Source organism: Gopherus flavomarginatus, chromosome 4, assembly GCF_025201925.1.
Source record: "Gopherus flavomarginatus isolate rGopFla2 chromosome 4, rGopFla2.mat.asm, whole genome shotgun sequence".
NCBI classification, from domain to species: Eukaryota; Metazoa; Chordata; order Testudines; family Testudinidae; genus Gopherus; species Gopherus flavomarginatus.
Window position 1 is genome coordinate 67,744,254 of NC_066620.1, and position 19,124 is coordinate 67,763,377.

The window sequence follows — 19,124 nt, forward strand, 5'->3', positions numbered from 1 at the left end:
GGCGAGATCCTGTCCCTAACCCAATGCCCACTATTCAGTCCAGTGAGGCTGTGCCATAAGGAAACCACAGCTCAGGGGAGGAGGTATGTGCAATCTGTGCTGGGCTCCCAGCATGTGGAAGGGCTTATTCCAGCAGGAGATGTAGTGACAGAGAAACCATGATGTGTATGTGTCAGAGAGAGAGTGAGTCTTCTGACTGGGAGAGGGACTGTGAGGAGGCCTGATTCTGGGGAAAGAGGAGCAGTGATGAGGGCCAGGGCCACAGGAGAAACAGAGAGCTTAACAAGGACATTGCTCTTTATTTTAAATTACAAGTCCTTGAATAGGAGTCACTAAGTCACCTGACAGTAGAGAATAAACCCTCATTACACCAAAGGGGATACTTCCCCAAGCCAGGGGCATGTTTCTCCATCCTAGGACTCTTGATCCAGACCAATAAGTTTTGGTCCAACCCCATCATGGCTCAGGGGACTGCACCTGAAACAAGATCCACGCTGAGCAGGACCCAAGCCAAGAACCAGTGTCACCCTCTGCTGTCCTTTGTGCAGGCTAGTGCATCCCCTATGGCAGCTCCTGGCCCAGCAAGAAATAGGTGCCTGCACCCTCGAGCTGTTGGAGTCCAGTGGAGATGGGGGTTGCAGGTGTGCTGCCAGGAGGTGCTCGTCACTGGTTTCAGTCTCTTAGCAGGGAAGTCATTGCTGCCCACTGGTCAGGAGTCGCTGAAACAAGGAGTCTTCCCTCTTGCTGAGGACAGCAGGTGAATCCAGCTCTGCCACCTTCCCTGCATGCATCACTAGCACACGGTCTGAGTCCAGGATGGTGTTCAGCCTAGTGAGAGCAAACACAGCAACATGCATATGTGTGTGTGTGGGGGGTGTCTTGGTCTGTGCAGGGGGAGAGACACCAGATATTGCTCCCCCATTCATTAGCACAGAAGCCTGAGACGCCCCCATAGGCATCAATTTCTACAGAGCCTTTCATCACAGTTGCTGGGGGAGCACTTATATACACAGGGATCACTCCTTCAGCACTAAAATGCAGCCATCTCTGGGGAGCAATCTGGGAGCTGTTTAACAGGAACGCTACACAACTTTCAGGACAGAGTGAGAACCCAGGAAGACAACATTTCTAATAGGTGAGAGCAAGGAGGCTGGGAATCAGAACACCCGGGTCACCTGACTGGCTTTTCCACCAACTGGCTTTGTGAACTTGGGTGAGTTATTTTGCCAGTCTGCGCCTCAGTTTCCCTATTTGTAAAATGGGGATAAATGATACCCATTGCCTCCCGGGGGGCTGGGAGCCTAAATTCATTCTTGTCTAAAGCGCACAGATACAGTGGGAGGATGTAGTATTATTAATGGTGGTATAATAAACTGCATGGGACTGTGTGATGTCACAGCACTGGAATTGGTCAGAACTGAAATTAATAACCCAACTCTTACAGAATGTACGGATCTTCACATGGACCCCAGGTGGTCAGGATCTCGGTTTCCCATCTCCCACAAAAGACAGAACCAGAGCAGCCCATGGTGCCAGGCTGGGGCACAAGAGTCAGTCCTAATGAAGTCAAAAGTACCAACTACTGATTCTCTTGCAGAACCTGAATTTCCCTAAAGGTCTCCCATCCAAGTAATCACTCAACCACATAAATAAGAACAGACATACTTGGTCAGAGCAATGGTCCATCTAGCCCAAAATCCTGCCCTCAAACCTGACCAATGTCAGGTACTTCAGAGGGAATGTCCAGAACAGGGCAATTATCAAGTAATCCATCCCGTCATCCACTCTCAGCTTCTGGCAGTCAGAGGTTTAGGAACACCCAGAGAATGGGGATGCATCTCTGACCATCTTGGCTATTAGCCACTTATGGACCTAACATCCATGAACTTCTCTAATTCTTTTTTGAATTCAGTTATAATTCTGGCCTTCACAATATCCCCTGGCAAGGCGTTCCACAAGCTTGACTGTGCCTTGTGTGAGGAAGTACTTACACAGCCTATACAGGAGAGATGGGCTCCACCTAAACCAAAGTGGAACCAGACTGCTGGCACTAAACATTAAAAAGGTTGTAGAGCAGTTTTTAAACTAGGAGATGGGGGAAAGCCGACTGCTGCAGAGGAGCATGTGGATCGGACACAAACTTCTCTTAGGGAAGAGTCTGATGATAGGGAATCTCCAGGTTACAGTCAGGAGCAGAGGATGGAAGAGGATAATGTAAGGGCCAGATCAGATGGTAAATAGTCACATAAAAAAGAATCTGGCACATCAGAAAAGGGCAGACAAATAAACAGGGACAAGTTTTTAAAGTGCTTGTACACAAATGCTAGAAGTCTAAATAATAAGATGGGTGAACTAGAGTGCCTTGTGATAAAGGAGGATATTGATATAATAGGCATCACAGAAACCTGGTGGACTGAGAGCAATCAATGGGACACTATCATTCTGGGGTACAAAATATATCGGAAGGACAGAACAGGTCATGCAGGGGGAGGAGTGGCACTATACGTGAAAGAAAATGTAGATTCAAATGAAGTAAAAATCTTAAGCGAATCCACATGTTCCATAGAATCGCTATGGATAGAAATTTCATGCTCTAATAAAAATATAACATTGGGGATCTATTATCGACCACCTGACCATGACAGTAATAGTGATGATGAAATGCTAAGGAAAATTAGAGAGGCTATCAAAATTAAGAACCCAATAATAGTAGGGGATTTCAATTATCCTCATATTGACTGGGAACATTTCACTTCAGGACGAAATGCAGAGAGAAAATTTCTCGATACTTTAAATGACTGCTTCATGGAGCAGCTGGTACGGGAACCCACAAGGGGAGAGGCAACTCTAAATTTAATCCTGAGTGGAGCGCACGAGCTGGTCCAAGAGATAACTATAGCAGGACTGCTTGCAAATAGTGACCATAATATAACAACATTTAACGTCCCTGTGGTGGGAAGAACATCTCAACAGCCCAACACTGTGGCATTTAATTTCAAAAGGGGGAACTATACAAAAATGAGGGGGTTACTTAAACAAAAGTTAAAAGGTACAGTGACTAAAGTGAAATCCCTGCAAGCTGCATGGGCGCTTTTTAAAGACACCATAATAGAGGCCCAACTTCAATGTATACCCCAAATTAAGAAACACAGTAAAAGAACTAAAAAAGAACCATCGTGGCTTAACAACCATGTAAAAGAAGCAGTGAGAGATAAAAAGACTTCCTTTAAAAAGTGGAAGTCAAAGCCTAGTGAGGCAAATAGAAAGGAGCATAAACACTGCCAGCTTAAGTGTAAGAGTGTAATAAGAAAAGCCAAAGAGGAGTTTGAAGAACGGCTAGCCAAAAACTCCAAAGGTAATAACAAAATGTTTTTAAGTACATCAGAAGCAGGAAGCCTGCTAAACAACCAGTGGGGCCCCTTGACAATCGAAATACAAAAGGAGCACTTAAAGACGATAAAGTCATTGCAGAGAAACTAAACGGATTCTTTGCTTCAGTCTTCACGGCTGAGGATGTTAGGGAGATTCCCACACCTGATCCGGCTTTTGTAGGTGACAAATCTGAGGAACTGTCACAGATTGAAGTGTCACTAGAGGAGGTTTTGCAATTAATTGATAAACTCAACATTAACAAGTCACCAGGACCAGATGGCATTCACCCAAGAGTTCTGAAAGAACTCAAATGTGAAGTTGCGGAACTATTAACTAAGGTTTGTAACCTGTCCTTTAAATCGGCTTCGGTACCCAATGACTGGAAGTTAGCTAATGTAACGCCAATATTTTAAAAGGGCTCTAGAGATGATCCCGGTAATTACAGACCGGTAACTCTAATGTCGGTACCGAGCAAATTAGTCTAAACAATAGTTAAGAATAAAATTGTCAGACACAGAAAAACATAAAACTGTTGAGCAATAGTCAACATGGTTTCTGTAAAGGGAAATTGTGTCTTACTAATCTATTAGAGTTCTTTGAAGGGGTCAACAAACATGTGGACAAGGGGGATCCAGTGGACATAGTGTACTTAGATTTCCAGAAAGCCTTTGACAAGGTCCCTCACCAAAGGCTCTTACGTAAATTAAGCTGTCATGGGATAAAAGGGAAGGTCCTTTCATGGAGTGAGAACTGGTTAAAAGACAGGGAACAAAGGGTAGGAATTAATGGTAAATTCTCAGAATGGAGAGGGGTAACTAGTGGTGTTCCCCAAGGGTCAGTCCTAGGACCAATCCTATTCAATTTATTCATAAATGATCTGGAGCAAGGGGTAAACAGTGAGGTGGCAAAGTTTGCAGATGATACTAAACTACTCAAGATAGTTAAGACCAAAGCAGATTGTGAAGAACTTCAAAAAGATCTCATAAAACTAAGTGATTGGGCAACAAAATGGCAATGAAATTTAATGTGGATAAATGTAAAGTAATGCACATTGGAAAAAATACCAACTATACATACAATATGATGGGGGCTAATTTAGCTACAACAAGTCAGGAAAAAGATCTTGGAGTCATCGTCGATAATTCTCTGAAAATGTCCACGCAGTGTGCAGAGGCAGTCAAAAAAGCAAACAGGATGTTAGGAATCATTAAAAAGGGGATAGAGAATAAAACTGACAGTATATTATTGCCCTTATATAAATCCATGGTATGCCCACATCTTGAATACTGTGTACAGATGTGGTCTCCTCACCTCAAAAAAGATATTCTAGCACTAGAAAAGGTTCAGAAAAAGGCAACTAAAATGATTACGGGTTTGGAGAAGGTCCCATATGAGGAAAGATTAAAGAGGCTAGGTCTCTTCAGCTTGGAAAAGAGGAGACTAAGGGAAGATATGATAGAGGTATATAAAATCATGAGTGATGTGGAGAAAGTGGATAAGGAAAAGTTATTTACTTATTCCCATAATACAAGAACTAGGGGTCACCAAAAGAAATTAATAGGCAGCAGGTTTAAAACAAATAAAAGGGAGTTCTTCACGCAGCGCACAGTCAACTTGTGGAACTTCTTACCTGAGGAGGTTGTAAAGGTTAGGACTATTACAGTGTTTAAATGAGAACTGGATAAATTCATGGTGGTTAAGTCCATAAATGGCTATTAGCCAGGATGGGTAAGGAATGGTGTCCCTAGCCTCTGTTTGTCAGAGGATGGAGATGGATGGCAGGAGAGAGATCACTTGATCATTGCCTGTTAGGTTCACTCCCTCTGGGGCACCTGGCATTGGCCACTGTCGGTGGACAGATACTGGGCTAGATGGACCTTTGGTCTGACCCAGTACGGCCGTTCTTATGTTTGTTTTAAACCAGATGCCTATTAATTTAATTGGGTGATGCCTGACTCTTGTGTTACGTGAAGGGGTTAAATAACGCTTCCTCATTCACTTTCTCCACCCCATTCCTGATCTTATGGACTTCTGTCATAACCCCCCCTTGTCTCTTTTCCAAGTTGAACAGTCCTCGTCTTTTTTACTCTCTCCTCAGATGGAAGCTGCTTAATACCCTTAATTATTTCTGTTGCCCTTTTCAGTACCTGTTCCAATTCTAATGTATCTTTTTTGAGATGGGATGACCAGAACTGAACCCAATATCAAGATGACATTAGTCTACAGCCTGAGGTGGCCTGGCTGGAAGATGCTCTTCCTATCCATCAGTCCCTTCTTTCCCTTGGAGCTTTTTAACCTAGTGGTACTGGTCCACACCAGGGGAATGAGGGCATCCCTGGCCCAGAGGTGGCAGTGCAGTCTCTCATCCTCTGGCTGTCCTGCAGTGCCCTCTACTGGGCAAGACCAGCTGTATTTCATGTTCCGCACCCTCTCCACTCTCCATGATGGCAGGGAGCTGTCAGGCTCTCAGTTTTCTATATTCTCAACCCCTTTTCACCCTCTGAGGCTGCAATACCCCTGTTCCACTTGGCAGGAAAGTCAGGGGCTCCCTAAGTCCCTATCAGACAGCTTCCAGCAATACATAGAATGTGCTGGGTTTCCACCTGGCACCTACCAAAGACTTTGCTATTGGGCAGTATCTGGATGCTCCTGGAGACTGGCAGCAGTCAGGTGGACTAGGGCCCAGGGGCAGGGGCTGAAGGGGGATGGTAAATACCTGCTTCACTCCAGAGCAACAAAAGGAAACAGACAAGTTTGCACTTGAAAAATCTTGTCATGCTCAATTCACATATGGGGCTGAATATCAAGGTGGGGGCAAACATGATGCTGAGACTGTGGGCGTGGCCAGCACTGTGGGCATGGCGAGTGGGTAATGATGGCACTGTGGGCGTGGCCAGTGAGTAATGCTGGGACTGTATGTGTAGCTAGTGGGGGAAGACTGGTGCTGTGGTGAGGTGAGTTTAAGAGCAGAGGGCTGTCCCTTTATCCATAAGGCTTTGAGAAGGCTCACAGGGTATGTTTACACTGCCTCTGGCAGCCAGCCTCCCAACAAAGGTCCAGAGACTTGTGCTAGCAGGGATCATGTTAGTGCTGTAAAAACAGCTGTGCAGATGGTGCTTTAATGTTATGGTTTGGGCTGGAGCTCAGGGTCTCACCACGACCCCACCTGCCTCTCCCCAGCTCTAAAACTTGAGCTCTAGACCAAGCTGCAACAGCTATTTTGAGAGCGCTAGTGTGAGCCCCTCTCGCACAAATCTGTGGACGGGGCTGGAAGGCTCAGTCCCCAATGCAGAGCAGACATGCACTTAGCGTGAGAGGAAGCTGGCTGTACCTGTGAGCAATCGTGAGCACAGTTTTGTCAGCAAAGCGCTGGCGGATGGTCTGCTGTAGCAGTTGATCGGTCTTCTGATCCACACTGGCTGTGGCCTCATCGATGCACAGCACCTGCCAGTGACACAGTGACAAATTAAAGGGTATCCCAACACCATGGGAGGAGATCTCTGTTCCCAGCCCAGAGATACACCTAAGAGGGTAGCATAACTCAGCTCACAGCCCTGATTCCATACACATCAGACTGTCCATTTACTCACTAAGGCTTTCTGACACAGACTCCCTGTTCTGCCCTTCCACCCCCACAATCAGGAACAGACACTCCCTCTCCGGACCAGTAACTTCCCTGCTCAAAGCAGGGAGAATCCAGTTGGAGTTAGCAGCACTCACCTTGGCCTGGGTCAGGAGGGCTCTTGCCAGACACACAAGCTGCCTCTGTCCCACCGACAGACTCTTCCCTCTCTCCCCCAGCTCACAGTCCAGTCCACCTGCAAGGAGGCAAGAACAGCACTCACCCAGCAAGGCTTTGGTTAGAGCTCCTGCACAGCATGCCTGGGCCAGGAGCTTCCAGCTGGTACTCAAGACCTCATCTCTGCTCAGCCCCAGTCCAAAGCCTTGGGATTTTAGACTCGGACAGAAGCAAGATTTGTCACTAACAGTGTGTGTGTATTCTCTGCTAAGATCACAGAGGCTGCTGTGTGAGACTTGGAAGCCCCTATCCTTCCCTCTACACTGGATCCCATTGGGGCTTGGCCTCCCTTAGTCAGATTCTGCCAGAACCTTGCCTGCCACCCCCACCAGATACCTCAGCTGCTCATGTCCTTCCACTGGACCTTACAGGATTCTGCTTGGGCCTCACATGACAATCCCCTTGGACCCCACTGGGGTCTTGCCTCCCCATACCAGACCTTGCTGCACCTAGGCCCTTGACTACCACCTCCAACCCACTAGCTCTGCCCACTGCCAGAGCCTCCTCATCTCCTGCAGGCATTGGACTCACCCATCTGAGTAATCACCGCCTCTAGGTGGCACTGTTCCAGCACCTGGTACAAGTCAGAGTCTGTATGTCGCCCCAGGGGGTCCAAGTTCTCCCGGATTGTCCCACTGAACAAAAATGGGTCCTGGGGGATTATGGCCAGTTTGGATCTGCAGGGAGAGGAGAGATGAAAGCTTAGCAGGTGGGAACCAGGCTGGCCCTGACTCTCCTTGGCCGGTCTCAGCCATGGGCACTGTAAACAGGGCATGTCTGAGACACATCAGGGACCAGGCAGGGCTCTTCTCAGCCTGAGAGTCTCAGCACACACAACCAGGGCAGGAGGGGCTCAGGAACATTTCAGCAACTGATAGGAAACTGCCACAAGCAGCCAAAAGTGGCCAGAAAGGATCTTCACTAACCAGCCCCCTCAGTATCACTTTGCTGACAGCCATTAGAACCAGAGTCCTGTCTCTGGTGTAAGGGCTCTTGGCTGGACCCTAAATGCCATTTGCTCCTCCTTCTGCTCTGCCCATCCTACCTCAGACTCTCCAGGCCCACCGATCGGCTGTCGACATTGTCCAGGAGGATCCGTCCCCCTCTCAGCTCCACCATGCGGAAGAGTGCCAAGAAGATCGTAGATTTGCCAGATCCAGTGCGCCCCACAATCCCCACTTTCTCTCCAGGGTAGATGGTGAAGGTCACCCCATCCAGAGCATTGGGCAGTCCTGGCCGATATGTCAGAACCACCTGCTGGAACTCCACGTGGCCCCAGCTCGGCCAGTCAGGGGCAACCTCAAAGGAAGAAGACGATGAGACCAAAAAGTGTGACCAGGATCAACTACCAGCCCTGCCCCACTTGCCACCTGTCCCTTTACCTGGCTTCTCAGTTCCAGACCATCCCTGACTCTAAGCCTCCTCTGCATCTCCCAATCGCACATCAGCCCTGCTCCACCCACCCTGCCCTTCTCCCTCTGCACAAGAAGACCTTGGGGATGGGGAAAATGAGGGGTTGGTATTAGGAAAGGGCAATTGCTCTGGGCAGTTCCTGTAGATGAGGCCAGCAGTCCTCAGTGCCCACTCATTAGATCGCTGTAATCATCTCCAGCCACTGGCACATCAGGGCCCTGTGGGACACCTGAGCAGATGGGAAGAATGCACAGACGGGAGAGACAGTCAAAGCACAGATCCATGAGATGGGATGCAGGCCAGAACTGGAGGGCTAAGTGAGAAGTTTTACCTGGACCAGCTGCTCCTGGGGCTCTATGGGGATGTCTGTGGAGTACTCCTCTGCTCGCTCCACACTCACCATCATGGTCTCTGTCTGTGTGAAGCTGGAGATGAGGCCTGACAGCAGGTTTGTGACCGACAGGGCATACGAGAGAGCCAGGCCTACAAGACCTGAGATGATAAGAGAGCACAGCAGGCATGTGAAGGAGTAGCAAAACCTGGGGACGCAGCTCCATCCAGAGTGGACTGAGGGGGACAAGGAAGGAGCCAAAGCTCCAGGGGAAGGTTATAAGATGGCAACCCAGCTCTGGGATAGGGAGACTGAGGGGGAGGAGAAGAGGCTGAGGATCTCTCTCATAGGCAGGTGGACAGAGCTGCAGCTCTGGGACAGGGAACAGGATGGCCTGAAACCAAGTGTTTTGGGCTCTGTATTGGATCCTGGGTAAGGACTGGCCAGACATGCTGGAAGAATGACTGTGGTGAGAAAACTACTTTGAACAAGAAACTCAAGTTTGTTAAGTTAGGTTTTAGTCTTAGAAGCATATTTTTACTTTTGTTTGTTTGTAACCATTTCTATCCCAATTCCTTCTACTTAGTATCATACTGGGGGCCATGAATCAGTGTTCGTGACACACTCCCCGTCAGTACCCGGCCCGGGCAAGCTAATGATCTGACCTGTGGACCAAATTCGGTGATGAATCCAGGTCCGTGCCACCTGTGGCACATTGCGCATCAACTAGGAAGGCTTAAATACCTGTTCTTTGTTTTATTACACAACCCTTTCAATGCAGTGTTTCCAACTGACGAGTAAAATCCTCAGTCAGTCGAACAGGTTGGTGCTGTCTCTTTAAAGAAGCAGAGAACTCAGTCAGGTTTTGTGAGTGCTACACTGAGCGGGGCTGAGCACTGCAGAGGAGATGGGTTTGGGGAGACTCAGGCCTGCAAGGAGTAACCAGTCTGAGGTCACTGTGCTGTGAGCAGGCTGGTGGTATCAGGATTCTGAGCCAAAGCTGCACAGCACAGAAGCACGTAAGGTTACTGGGCAAGCAGTGACACAACCCCTTACTGGTCCGGGTGACCCTCCAAAGCTCCAGAGCACACCTGGATTTCCCAGGTGCCTCTGGTGCTGAATGATGGCGATTCCTGCTATAGCTGTAACCACAGCAACTCCAATCATCTGTAGGCGGATGTCCAGCCACTGCATGGCGGTGTTACTGGCAAAGAGGCAGCGCTGGTTCTGCTCCAGTTGCAGCTGATTCTCTGCCTCAAATCTGGGTTGGGCACAATGCAGTGGTTAATATCAGAATCAGCCCCAGGGCCCACTGCCATTCATCTGTCACCCCAGCCAGCCCCAGGACCAATTCACATCCTCTATCATATCCTCCCTAGATTCTCTAGGTAACTTGTCCCTTACAAGAGTGAAAGCCCCAAGTTCTGCAGGTGCTGGCACCCTCCCCATCCGAGGAGCAGTCCTCACCTGTCTGTGGCCCGGGTGGCTCGGATAATGTTCAGCCCTGTCAGGGTCTCTGAGAAATGGGTGTAGATGGGGGACAGGGTGAGGCTGTAGAGGCGCTTGAGCTCACGGGAGGTGCGCCGGTAATAGAGCTGGATGGAAAAGTAGAGGACAGCCAGCGGCAGCAAGATCAGGCCAATCCAGGGCAGCCCATAGGTTATCATCACCAGCATGCCCAGCAGCCCAAAGACATTGGCCAGGAAGATGTTGAGGATGAAGGGCAGGGTGTCGTCCACACAGTACAGGTCCGAAGAGAAGCGGTTCAGGATCCGGCCCATCGGTGTAATGTCAAAAAAGGTCACTGTGGCCTGGCAACATGGGAACCAGAGTGGTAAGAGCCACATTGGGCTGGGACAGCCTTGGAGAGGGAGCAGTGCCCCTGGAGCTATAGCTTGGCTGGCAGGTGGCCCAGCAAGCAGCCACCATTCAGAATGCCTGGAGAGAGGCAGGACTGAACATGGAGCAGGAAGGAATTTCCAACCTGAAGTGGCCTGGCAGATCCAGACTCCAAACCTCTCTCCTCCCTAGTGTGGAGGTGCCCTGTTGGAATGAGCATCCCCAATCCCCAGCAGCAGCACACATCTCATAAGGCACAGCCAGTCACCTTCACAATGCGGTGGCTTCAAGGTACCTCTTGCTGTGGAGAGTTGAGAGGCAGGCATAATGATTGCAGCCAAGGGGTGGGCAATCTGTTCACCTCCCTGACTGAGCAGGTCAGCACTCCAGTGAGACGGTTTGTGACTATCTCTGTTCCCACTGCCCCCATTTCTCTCTCCGAGCTGAGCTCCTGGGACCTCACCCTACCCCACCCTTACGACTGTTACCTTCATCACTCTCTGGAGCAGCCGGCTGTGAATGACAGTGGCAGCGCGGATAGTGCCATGGGCGAAGAGGAAGGCCCGCAGGATGGTGAACACTGAGTTGGCCCCAGCAATGCAGCCATACACCATTAGGTAGAAGTTCACATCCAGTGTGCTATTGGGATGGACTGGAGCTGTGCCCAACACCTGGACGTGGGAGCTGGGAGAGAGGAGACAGAACGTGTTTCAGCCACAGTGCGCACTATGCCAAGGCTGACACCTAGAGCCCCTGAGACAGCAAACACAAGGGCCAGGGTTGGGGAGAAGCCAAGGGTCCTTATTCCTGAGATGGGCTACCAACTTCTTACTGCTTTTCACAAGCCATGGCAAGCTGTGGCAGACTGATCTCTACAATTCCAAAAGCAGGCTCTCTCCACTCCCAAGAGACTTCTGCAGCCAGGAGGTCTCCCATCTGCCTCAGACAGCAAATCCAGCAGCACCTCTTCACTACCCCTTTTTGTACCTATCTAGCTCTCACAACCATACTGGTTCTGTGCAATGGGGGCGTTTAGCCAGCTTCTATTCACAGCAAGAGGCCTTTGCAAAAGGGGCACTAAGGAGCAACTTTGGAGATCATTGCTCCCCCCACAGCCAGACCACGCCAGCTCCTGAGCCAATCTATGCCCACTTACACAAGCCCCGCAAAGGAGAAGAGCAGCAGCTGTGGGGAAGGGAAAGAAGCTGACACGGGCCTCATGGAGATGTTTGCCGTCTGGGGCAAGTTGGAGATCCAGTGTGACAGCCACCAAACTGAGATGTTCCTGGATGCTGCAGAGATACACAAGATGCAGGGTGGGGGTTAGACTCTGCTTCAGCCAACATGGGGGAGAAGAGCATGAAGTGGAGCTGAGCTGGGGCTGCCCTGAGGAACTGCCCTTACCACCTCACTACTCATCCTAATCTATACCCTGCTGTCAATACATTCGCCACTGTGGTTACTTGAGCAGTAGAGATGACAGACAGCAGCCATAGGAGCCAAGTACAGCAGGCCCCTGGGGAAAAACTATCTTCTATGGAGACACCAACCCACACCCTAGTGTCTCCCAGGGTAGCAGGGGCACAAATTAGGACACAATGTCTTGCCCTCACTCTGGCTAACGGCTCTGGACAAACCCTTCATCTTGATGGACAGGAAAGTGCTGAAGGTGCCCCGGCTGGAAGGTTAGGAGAATTGGGCCTTCCCCCTGCAGGGGCTATGGAGAGCTGGGCCTTCCCCCAGTCTGCCACCCCCAGGGGATCCTCACATATCCGGGGAACATAGCAAGGGAGCAAGAATGGAGAATGGCCCAAACAGAGAGTGGAGCGAGCTGCTGCCTTACCTTGCATCAGGAGCAGGGAGAAGAGGATGGACAATGCTAGGCAGCTGCCCACTGCCAGCCAATATGCCCTATACACCTGAAAAGCTACTGCCCCTTCTTTCTTTTCTTCCTCCCGCTGGAGGAGGCAAGTGGCTTGGCCCAGTTCCTCTGCCTCTATCTCCATGTCCTCCTCCTGGCCTTGCTCAGTAGCGACTGGGGGGAAAAGGCACAGGTCAGTGCAGCACCAGTAGGACCAGCTCCTCACTGTAAACAGGGCAGGCCTATGCAAAGGGGAAGGCTTTGCCATATTCTTAGGAGGCTTTCTAAGGTTTGTCCCCTCTTCCTTCCCTTTGCAACAGAGTTCATGCCAGCTGCACCCTGTTCTACAGGCATCTCTCAGGAAGTTCTGCAGCAGGTGGGAGTGCAGATCAGCATACTACTTTCTGGCCAGTATCTGATGGCCCCATTACCCCAAGCATAGAAAATACCCCTGGCCCGCTGTGTGAAGTGTGGGAATGGGGGTTCTTTTCCAAGCCCTACAGCTATCAATTTAATTACCCCCATTTCAGCTCATAACTGCAGATGTGATTACTGCTAAGGAGCCAGGAGGACTCAGAGAAACCTGTGTATTCAGACCGTTTCCACATATATTATATGCTATTTCTGCCACGAAAAGGAGGCAAGGCCTAATCAGCAGATCAAGCCCAGGGCTGTGAACCAACAGTCTAATAATCCCAACTCAGTCTGTGATGTTAGGCAAGTCACTTCCTCTGTCTCCCTCAGTTTCCCTTGGCTGCTTTCCTGCTCCACCCTGTCCCATTAGCGCAGTTTTCTTGAACTCTTGCTTGGAGATCCAATAGTGGCAGTAGGCAGTTCCGCATGGAGGTTTATCCTGAGCCACAGTGACCCCACCTACCCTCACCAATGCCCCTCAAACTGCCATATATTGACCTTTATTCTGCCTCCTCTTATTCTTCTCATTGACCTTGAGGGTGGCTTCCACCAGTGGCAGGATTTCGGATGGGGTACCTAGAAAGAGAGAGACTGTGAGTGCTTTATACACTGCAGGGATCCTAGGGACCATGTGCCAGCTGTGAAAGTTCAGCTAGCTATTTGGTACAAGATGGCCCAATTTACTTCTGCCTCTGCCCTCCTATTCCTTCATTCAGCACCCACAACCCTACAACAACTGCTCCACAGTTTCCTGTCTCTGCATTGTGTCTTACTCCAAGGCCCTCTCTGGTTTGTCCAGAGTTCGTCTGCTTTATCCATACTCCTGTACATTTACCATGTCCCAGTTCTCCCAGCTCATCCAGCGTTCCTCTTCCCCAGGGCTCCCACTAATTTACCCCAGCCTCTTTGCAGCTGTCTGCTTTGATCCTCTATGGCCATTTTCCATCTGAACTCACAGCCCATCTGTCTGTCTGATAAGGCTGGGACAGAGTTCTTAGCCCTCTGGTACACAGACTGGAACAAAAGCAGGTGTGCCACTGTACCTATCTTGACTATTCTGCCATTGTCCATGAGCAGCAAGGTGTCAGCCTTCTCTAAAAACTCCGTCCTGTGTGTGCAGAGAATCCTGGTCTTGTGTTTGAGAACTCCCAGAATACATTTCTGCATAAGGTGATTGGCTACATCAGCATCAACAGCTGCCAGTGGATCATCAAGAAGATAAATCTTCTTCTCCTGAGGAAGAAGAGACAGTGGCCTGGTCTACACTACGCGTTTATACCGATTTTAGCAGCGTTAAACCCATTTAACGCTGTACCCGTCCACACTACGAGGCCCTTTATATAGATATAAAGGGCTCTTTAAATCGGTTTCTGTACTCCTCCCCGACGAGAGGAGTAGCGCTAAAATCGGTATTACCATGTCAGATTAGGGTTAGCGTGGCCGCAAATCGACAGTATTGGCCGCCGGGCGGTATTCCACAGTGCACCACTGTGACCACTCTGGACAGCAATCTCTCAGCTAGGATGCAGTGGCCAGGTAAAGAGGAAAAGCCCAGCGAAATTTTGATTTTCATTTCCTGTTTGCCCAGCATGGAGCTCTGATCAGCACGGGTGGCAATGCGGTCCCAAATCCAAAAAGAGCTCCAGCATGGACCGTATGGGAGATACTGAATCTGATTGCTGTATGGGGAGACAAATCTGTTCTATCAAAGCTCCGTTACAGAAGATGAAATGCCAAAGCGCTTGAAAAAAAAATCAACAGGCTACACAGTGCTGCGTGACAAGGGTAACGGGAAGCCAGAGACTCAAATGGACGCTCATGGAGGGAGGGAGGGGGTACTGAGGACTCCAGCTATCCCACAGTTCCCAGCAGTCTCCGAAAAGTACTTGCATTCTTGGCTGAGCTCCCAATGCCTGTAGGTTCAAACACATTGTGCGGCGTGGTTCAGGGAATAGCTCGTCAATTTACTCCCTCCCCCCCGTGAAAGAAAAGGGAAAGAAATCATTTCTTGACTTCTTTCAAATGTCGCCCTATGTCTATTGAATGCTGCTGGTAGACGCGATGCTGCAGCAGTGAAGAGAAGTATCCACTCCTCTCCCCTCCCCAGTGGCAGATGGTGCAGTAGGACTGGTAACCGTCCTTCTTATGAACCCGTGAGTGCTCCTGGCTGGCTTTAGGTGAGGCTGGCTGGGGGCGCCTGGGTGAAAAAGGAATGACTCTCAGTCATTCCCAGTAGATGGTACAGAACGGCTGGTAACCATCTTCATCGTAGCAAATGGGGGATGAGCTTCAATCAGCCCCTCCCTTTCATGTGAAAAGAAAAGATTCTGTACTGCCTGGACTATCACAGCAGTGAGATGCTGGGCTTCTCTCCCTCACACCGCTTAATGTCCTGCCTGGACTGTCATAGCACCGGGAGGCTGCCTCCCCTCATTTTATGTCACTAAAAACTCCGTGTTTCTTATTCCTGCATTTTTTATTACTTCATGACACAAATGGGGGGGACACTGCCACGGTAGCCCAGGAAGGTTGGGGGAGAAGGGAAGCAACGGGTGGAGTTGTTGCAGGGGCACCCCCCGTGAATGGCATGTAACTCATCATTTCTGCGGGATCTGACACAGAGCAGCTGTACTCTCTGATACACTGCTTATCTAGTACATTTGCCCCATATTCTAGGCAGGACTGACTCTATTTTTAGAAACCATAAAGGAGGGATCGACTCGGGGAGTCATTCCCAGTTTTGCTTTTGCCCCCCCAGCCGATCTCAGCCAGGGGCACCCATGATAGCAGCAGACAGCACAGAAGGACAGATAACCATCATCTCATTGCCAAATTACACTGGCAGCAGACGGTACAGAACGACTGGTAACCATCTCTGCTATCACGCAAAAGCTGTGTAGCGCTGGAGTATCGCCTCTGTCTGCGGCATCCAGTACAGTAAAAAAAAAAGCTGAATGGGCTCCATGGTTGCCATGCTATGGCGTCTGCCAGGGTAATCCAGGGAAAAATGGTGCGGAATGATTGTCTGCCGTTGCTTTCCCGGAGGAAGGAATGACTGACGACATTTACCCAGAACCACCCGCGACAATGATTTTTTGCCCCATTAGCCACTGGGCTCTCAACCCAGAATTCTAAGGGGCGGGGGAGATTGCGGGAACTATGGAATAGCTACCCACAGTGCAACGCTCTGGAAATGGACGCTAGCCTCAGACCATGGACACACACCACCGAATTAATGTGCTTAGTGTGGCCGCGTGCACTCGACTTTATACAATCTGTTTTATAAAACCGGTTTATGTAAAATCGGAATAATCCCGTAGTGTAGATGTACCCAGTGATACATTTCCCAGTTCCTTCAGTTCCAGCTTTCCCCAGTAGGTGGTGTTGTAGAGAATGGTGCAAGGGCATTGGCTTGGGGCAGCTCCCAGCTCCTTTAGCCCCAGCCCGCATGAACAGGAAGAGCTGGAGGATGCGCAGCAGGAGCTCTGGCTGTTCGGCGCTTCCAGCTTCTCTAGCCCAGCCTTGACTCTTGGACAACGCACCTGCAGCAACTGGCCCTCTGTAGGGTCACTGGCCTATTTACCTGATAAACAGCCCTAGCAAGGGCGATACGAGCCTTCTGTCCCCCACTAAGGGTCACTCCATTCTCACCCACCTCCGTCTGGTCACCTGCTGGTAAGATCTAGAAGTGAAACACACAAGACAATCCATTAAAAAGGTTGCTTCACAGAGGCAGCATAATATACGGGATGCAGAACTAGGACTCCTGAGTTCTATTCCTGGCTCTGACATTAACTCACTGTGAGACCTTGGACAAGACACAAGTGGCCTGATTTTCAGAAACTCTGAGCACCCACAACTCCCACTAACATCAAAGAGAGCTGTCAGTGCTCAGCATCTTGGAAAAAATCAGATTATAAGCCTCCTTGTGTTTCTGCTTCCCTGTCTGCGCAATGAAAGGACAACAATCCCTCCCTCTCGGATATAGTAGGAGGGTTCATCAGCTAATGTGTCTAATGTGCTTTCTGGATGGGATGTGGGGATTACTGATTGGAGAAGGGTGAGGGCTTGAATCAACTTAGATGAGCAATTCTTTCCTCACAGCTCTCTTTAGGGTTGAGGTGTAGAGCATCATCAGATCTGCTGAGAGATTTGTTACTGCCTCCTCTCCCAAAAGGAGTTTGCCTTGAAGTTCCTTGGGACACCTGGGGTTGCTGCCTTGATACTGCCAGCAGTCCCAAACGGAGGACACAAATTCAGGCCTCTTCTCATCCTGCATGGCCCCACCAGATCCTGGGGAAGGGCTTTCTGATCCAACAAAGCATTGGCTTCTGATAGTTTCCCTGTAGCCAGAACCTGACTGCTTATTAATGGGAGTACTCAGGCAGCCTCGAACAACCTCTCCCCTCCCTGGGATTCAGAGCTTTCTGCTCCTCAGGACAAGTTTTAGAGGAAACAGTACGAAGTGTTGCCAAACCAATCTCACACATGCACCTCAGCCCAAGGGAAGGGAAGTGACTCAATGGCAGGTACCAGTAATGAAAATGAACAAACAGTTGGGTTGCGTGAGACACATGGCACATTTGGCTTAGGAAGGAAGGAGAGGCTGGGAAAATAGGTTCTGTGCCCTGATGGAGAAGTTAAGGTTCAGGCTGAGATTCAGGGCAGGGCACAGGGAAGCCAGTGGGATGTTTTCATCACAGGGCACTCACATTCAGATCGTCGGAAAGTGCACAGGCCTCAAGCACCTCCTGGTAGAGCCTGGCATCATAGTCCCTCCCAAAGAGGATATTCTCACGGACAGTGGTAAACTGGATCCAAGGCTCCTGGGTGGCTAGGCCGAATCCTCGCTCCAGATCCCAGACATAAACTTGCCCACCAAGTCTGCAAACACCCCAGAGCCGGGTAGGGGAGAGAGGCAGAAAAGGAAAGAAGAAATAACATGGGGAGAGCATGCCTGGTAAATGGGTCTAGCTCATGGAAAATCCCCGGTAGCAGAGGTGCTAGGAGGTGGGACAAGGGGAGAGGTGTCTTTGGCTATTTACCTGTTGAGTTCTCCAGTGACTGCTGCAAGCAGAGAACTCTTCCCACAGCCAACCTTCCCAACAACTCCCACCAGCGCCCCCTGCAGAGGGAAACCAGTAGCGGCAGATTTATTGCATTAACACTTGGCCCTTCTGGCGACGGCTCCCTCTTCCATATTCCCTGCACCCCCACTCACCTTTGCCACTGCCAGGTCCTGAATGAAGATCTGCAGAGTCCCTCCAGACAGGTGCTGCCTGGTGCTCTCCTCCCTGGGCGGTGACCAGGAGAAGGTGGAGTGATGCATTTCCAGTGCAGAGGATGGGTCTCTGGGGCCATCTGGCAAAAGAAAAGCAGCACAGCCACTGCATTAATCCTCAAGGGTCAGAAAGTGCAGGGGAGACACTAAGCTGGGCTCAGCCACTCCTGAAGTAGGTTTCCGAAAGAAGACAGCCCAGACAATCTCAGACGCTGGTAGCACCATCAGCTCCACTCCCAAACAGAGTAGGCAAGGATAAGAAACAGTTCTGACACACTCTCCACAGTTGCACAAGGCCACTGTGTGACACTGAGACACTCCCCTGTTGTAACGTCACCTTAAAATCCTTTCTTCTTGCTCTCTTCCACCTGTCTCTGAATCTCTGTAGAAAGCAAGTGGAGACCCAGTGACTCCCATGGAGTCATTCCAAGAACAAACTGGACTCCCTATGTCTGAAGGTGGAAGGAACAGCAGGGAGCTGGCAACAGGGATGGAGGGAAGAAGGGAAATATGGAGAAGGGAGTGTAGAGGTTTCACCCAGTCTGCCAACCAAAGCCAAGGGGCTGATGGCTTCAGTGTCAAGGGAGATTTTGGAGAAATGAGCAAGCATCCTTTGCTTTGAGAATATACAAAGGCAGGAATCAGCAGGCATAGGCATGGTCTGTTTGGTGCTGGTGGAGAGTAATGCTATTGCCCTGTCCTCTATTGGGGACATTTCCATAGGTCCATGGTGTGCGCTCACCTCAGCCTGACTGAAGGGAGCACTGCTCACTGCTCAGCATCCTAGGGAGTTCAGAGGAGGTGGAGCAGTTAC

General features: G+C 50.0%; 1 protein-coding gene across 5 annotated transcripts in view; it reads right to left on the reverse strand.

Moving 5' to 3' along the window:
• Positions 1–279: 279 nt before the first annotated feature.
• ABCC10 (ATP binding cassette subfamily C member 10) overlaps positions 280–19,124 on the reverse strand; it is a 29,282-nt gene continuing 10,437 nt past the window's right edge. For 2 of the 5 annotated variants that reach the window (XM_050951569.1, XM_050951568.1), the window contains exons 6-22: positions 18,251–18,390; positions 18,075–18,154; positions 17,742–17,913; positions 16,613–16,711; positions 14,073–14,262; positions 13,528–13,605; positions 12,598–12,789; positions 11,911–12,046; positions 11,243–11,438; positions 10,383–10,726; positions 10,007–10,176; positions 8,916–9,076; positions 8,217–8,470; positions 7,703–7,848; positions 7,093–7,190; positions 6,704–6,816; positions 280–828 (exon numbers count right to left, since the gene is read on the reverse strand). In XM_050951569.1, the coding sequence (XP_050807526.1) occupies positions 693–828; positions 6,704–6,816; positions 7,093–7,190; positions 7,703–7,848; positions 8,217–8,470; positions 8,916–9,076; positions 10,007–10,176; positions 10,383–10,726; positions 11,243–11,438; positions 11,911–12,046; positions 12,598–12,789; positions 13,528–13,605; positions 14,073–14,262; positions 16,613–16,711; positions 17,742–17,913; positions 18,075–18,154; positions 18,251–18,390 (2,705 nt within the window). In that variant the 3' untranslated portion in view covers positions 280–692. Of the gene's footprint in view, positions 829–6,703; positions 6,817–7,092; positions 7,191–7,702; positions 7,849–8,216; positions 8,471–8,915; positions 9,077–9,666; positions 9,751–10,006; positions 10,177–10,382; positions 10,727–11,242; positions 11,439–11,910; positions 12,047–12,597; positions 12,790–13,527; positions 13,606–14,072; positions 14,263–16,612; positions 16,712–17,741; positions 17,914–18,074; positions 18,155–18,250; positions 18,391–19,124 lie in introns of those variants that run through there. The other 3 variants (XM_050951571.1, XM_050951572.1, XM_050951573.1) reach the window with 3 other exon arrangements.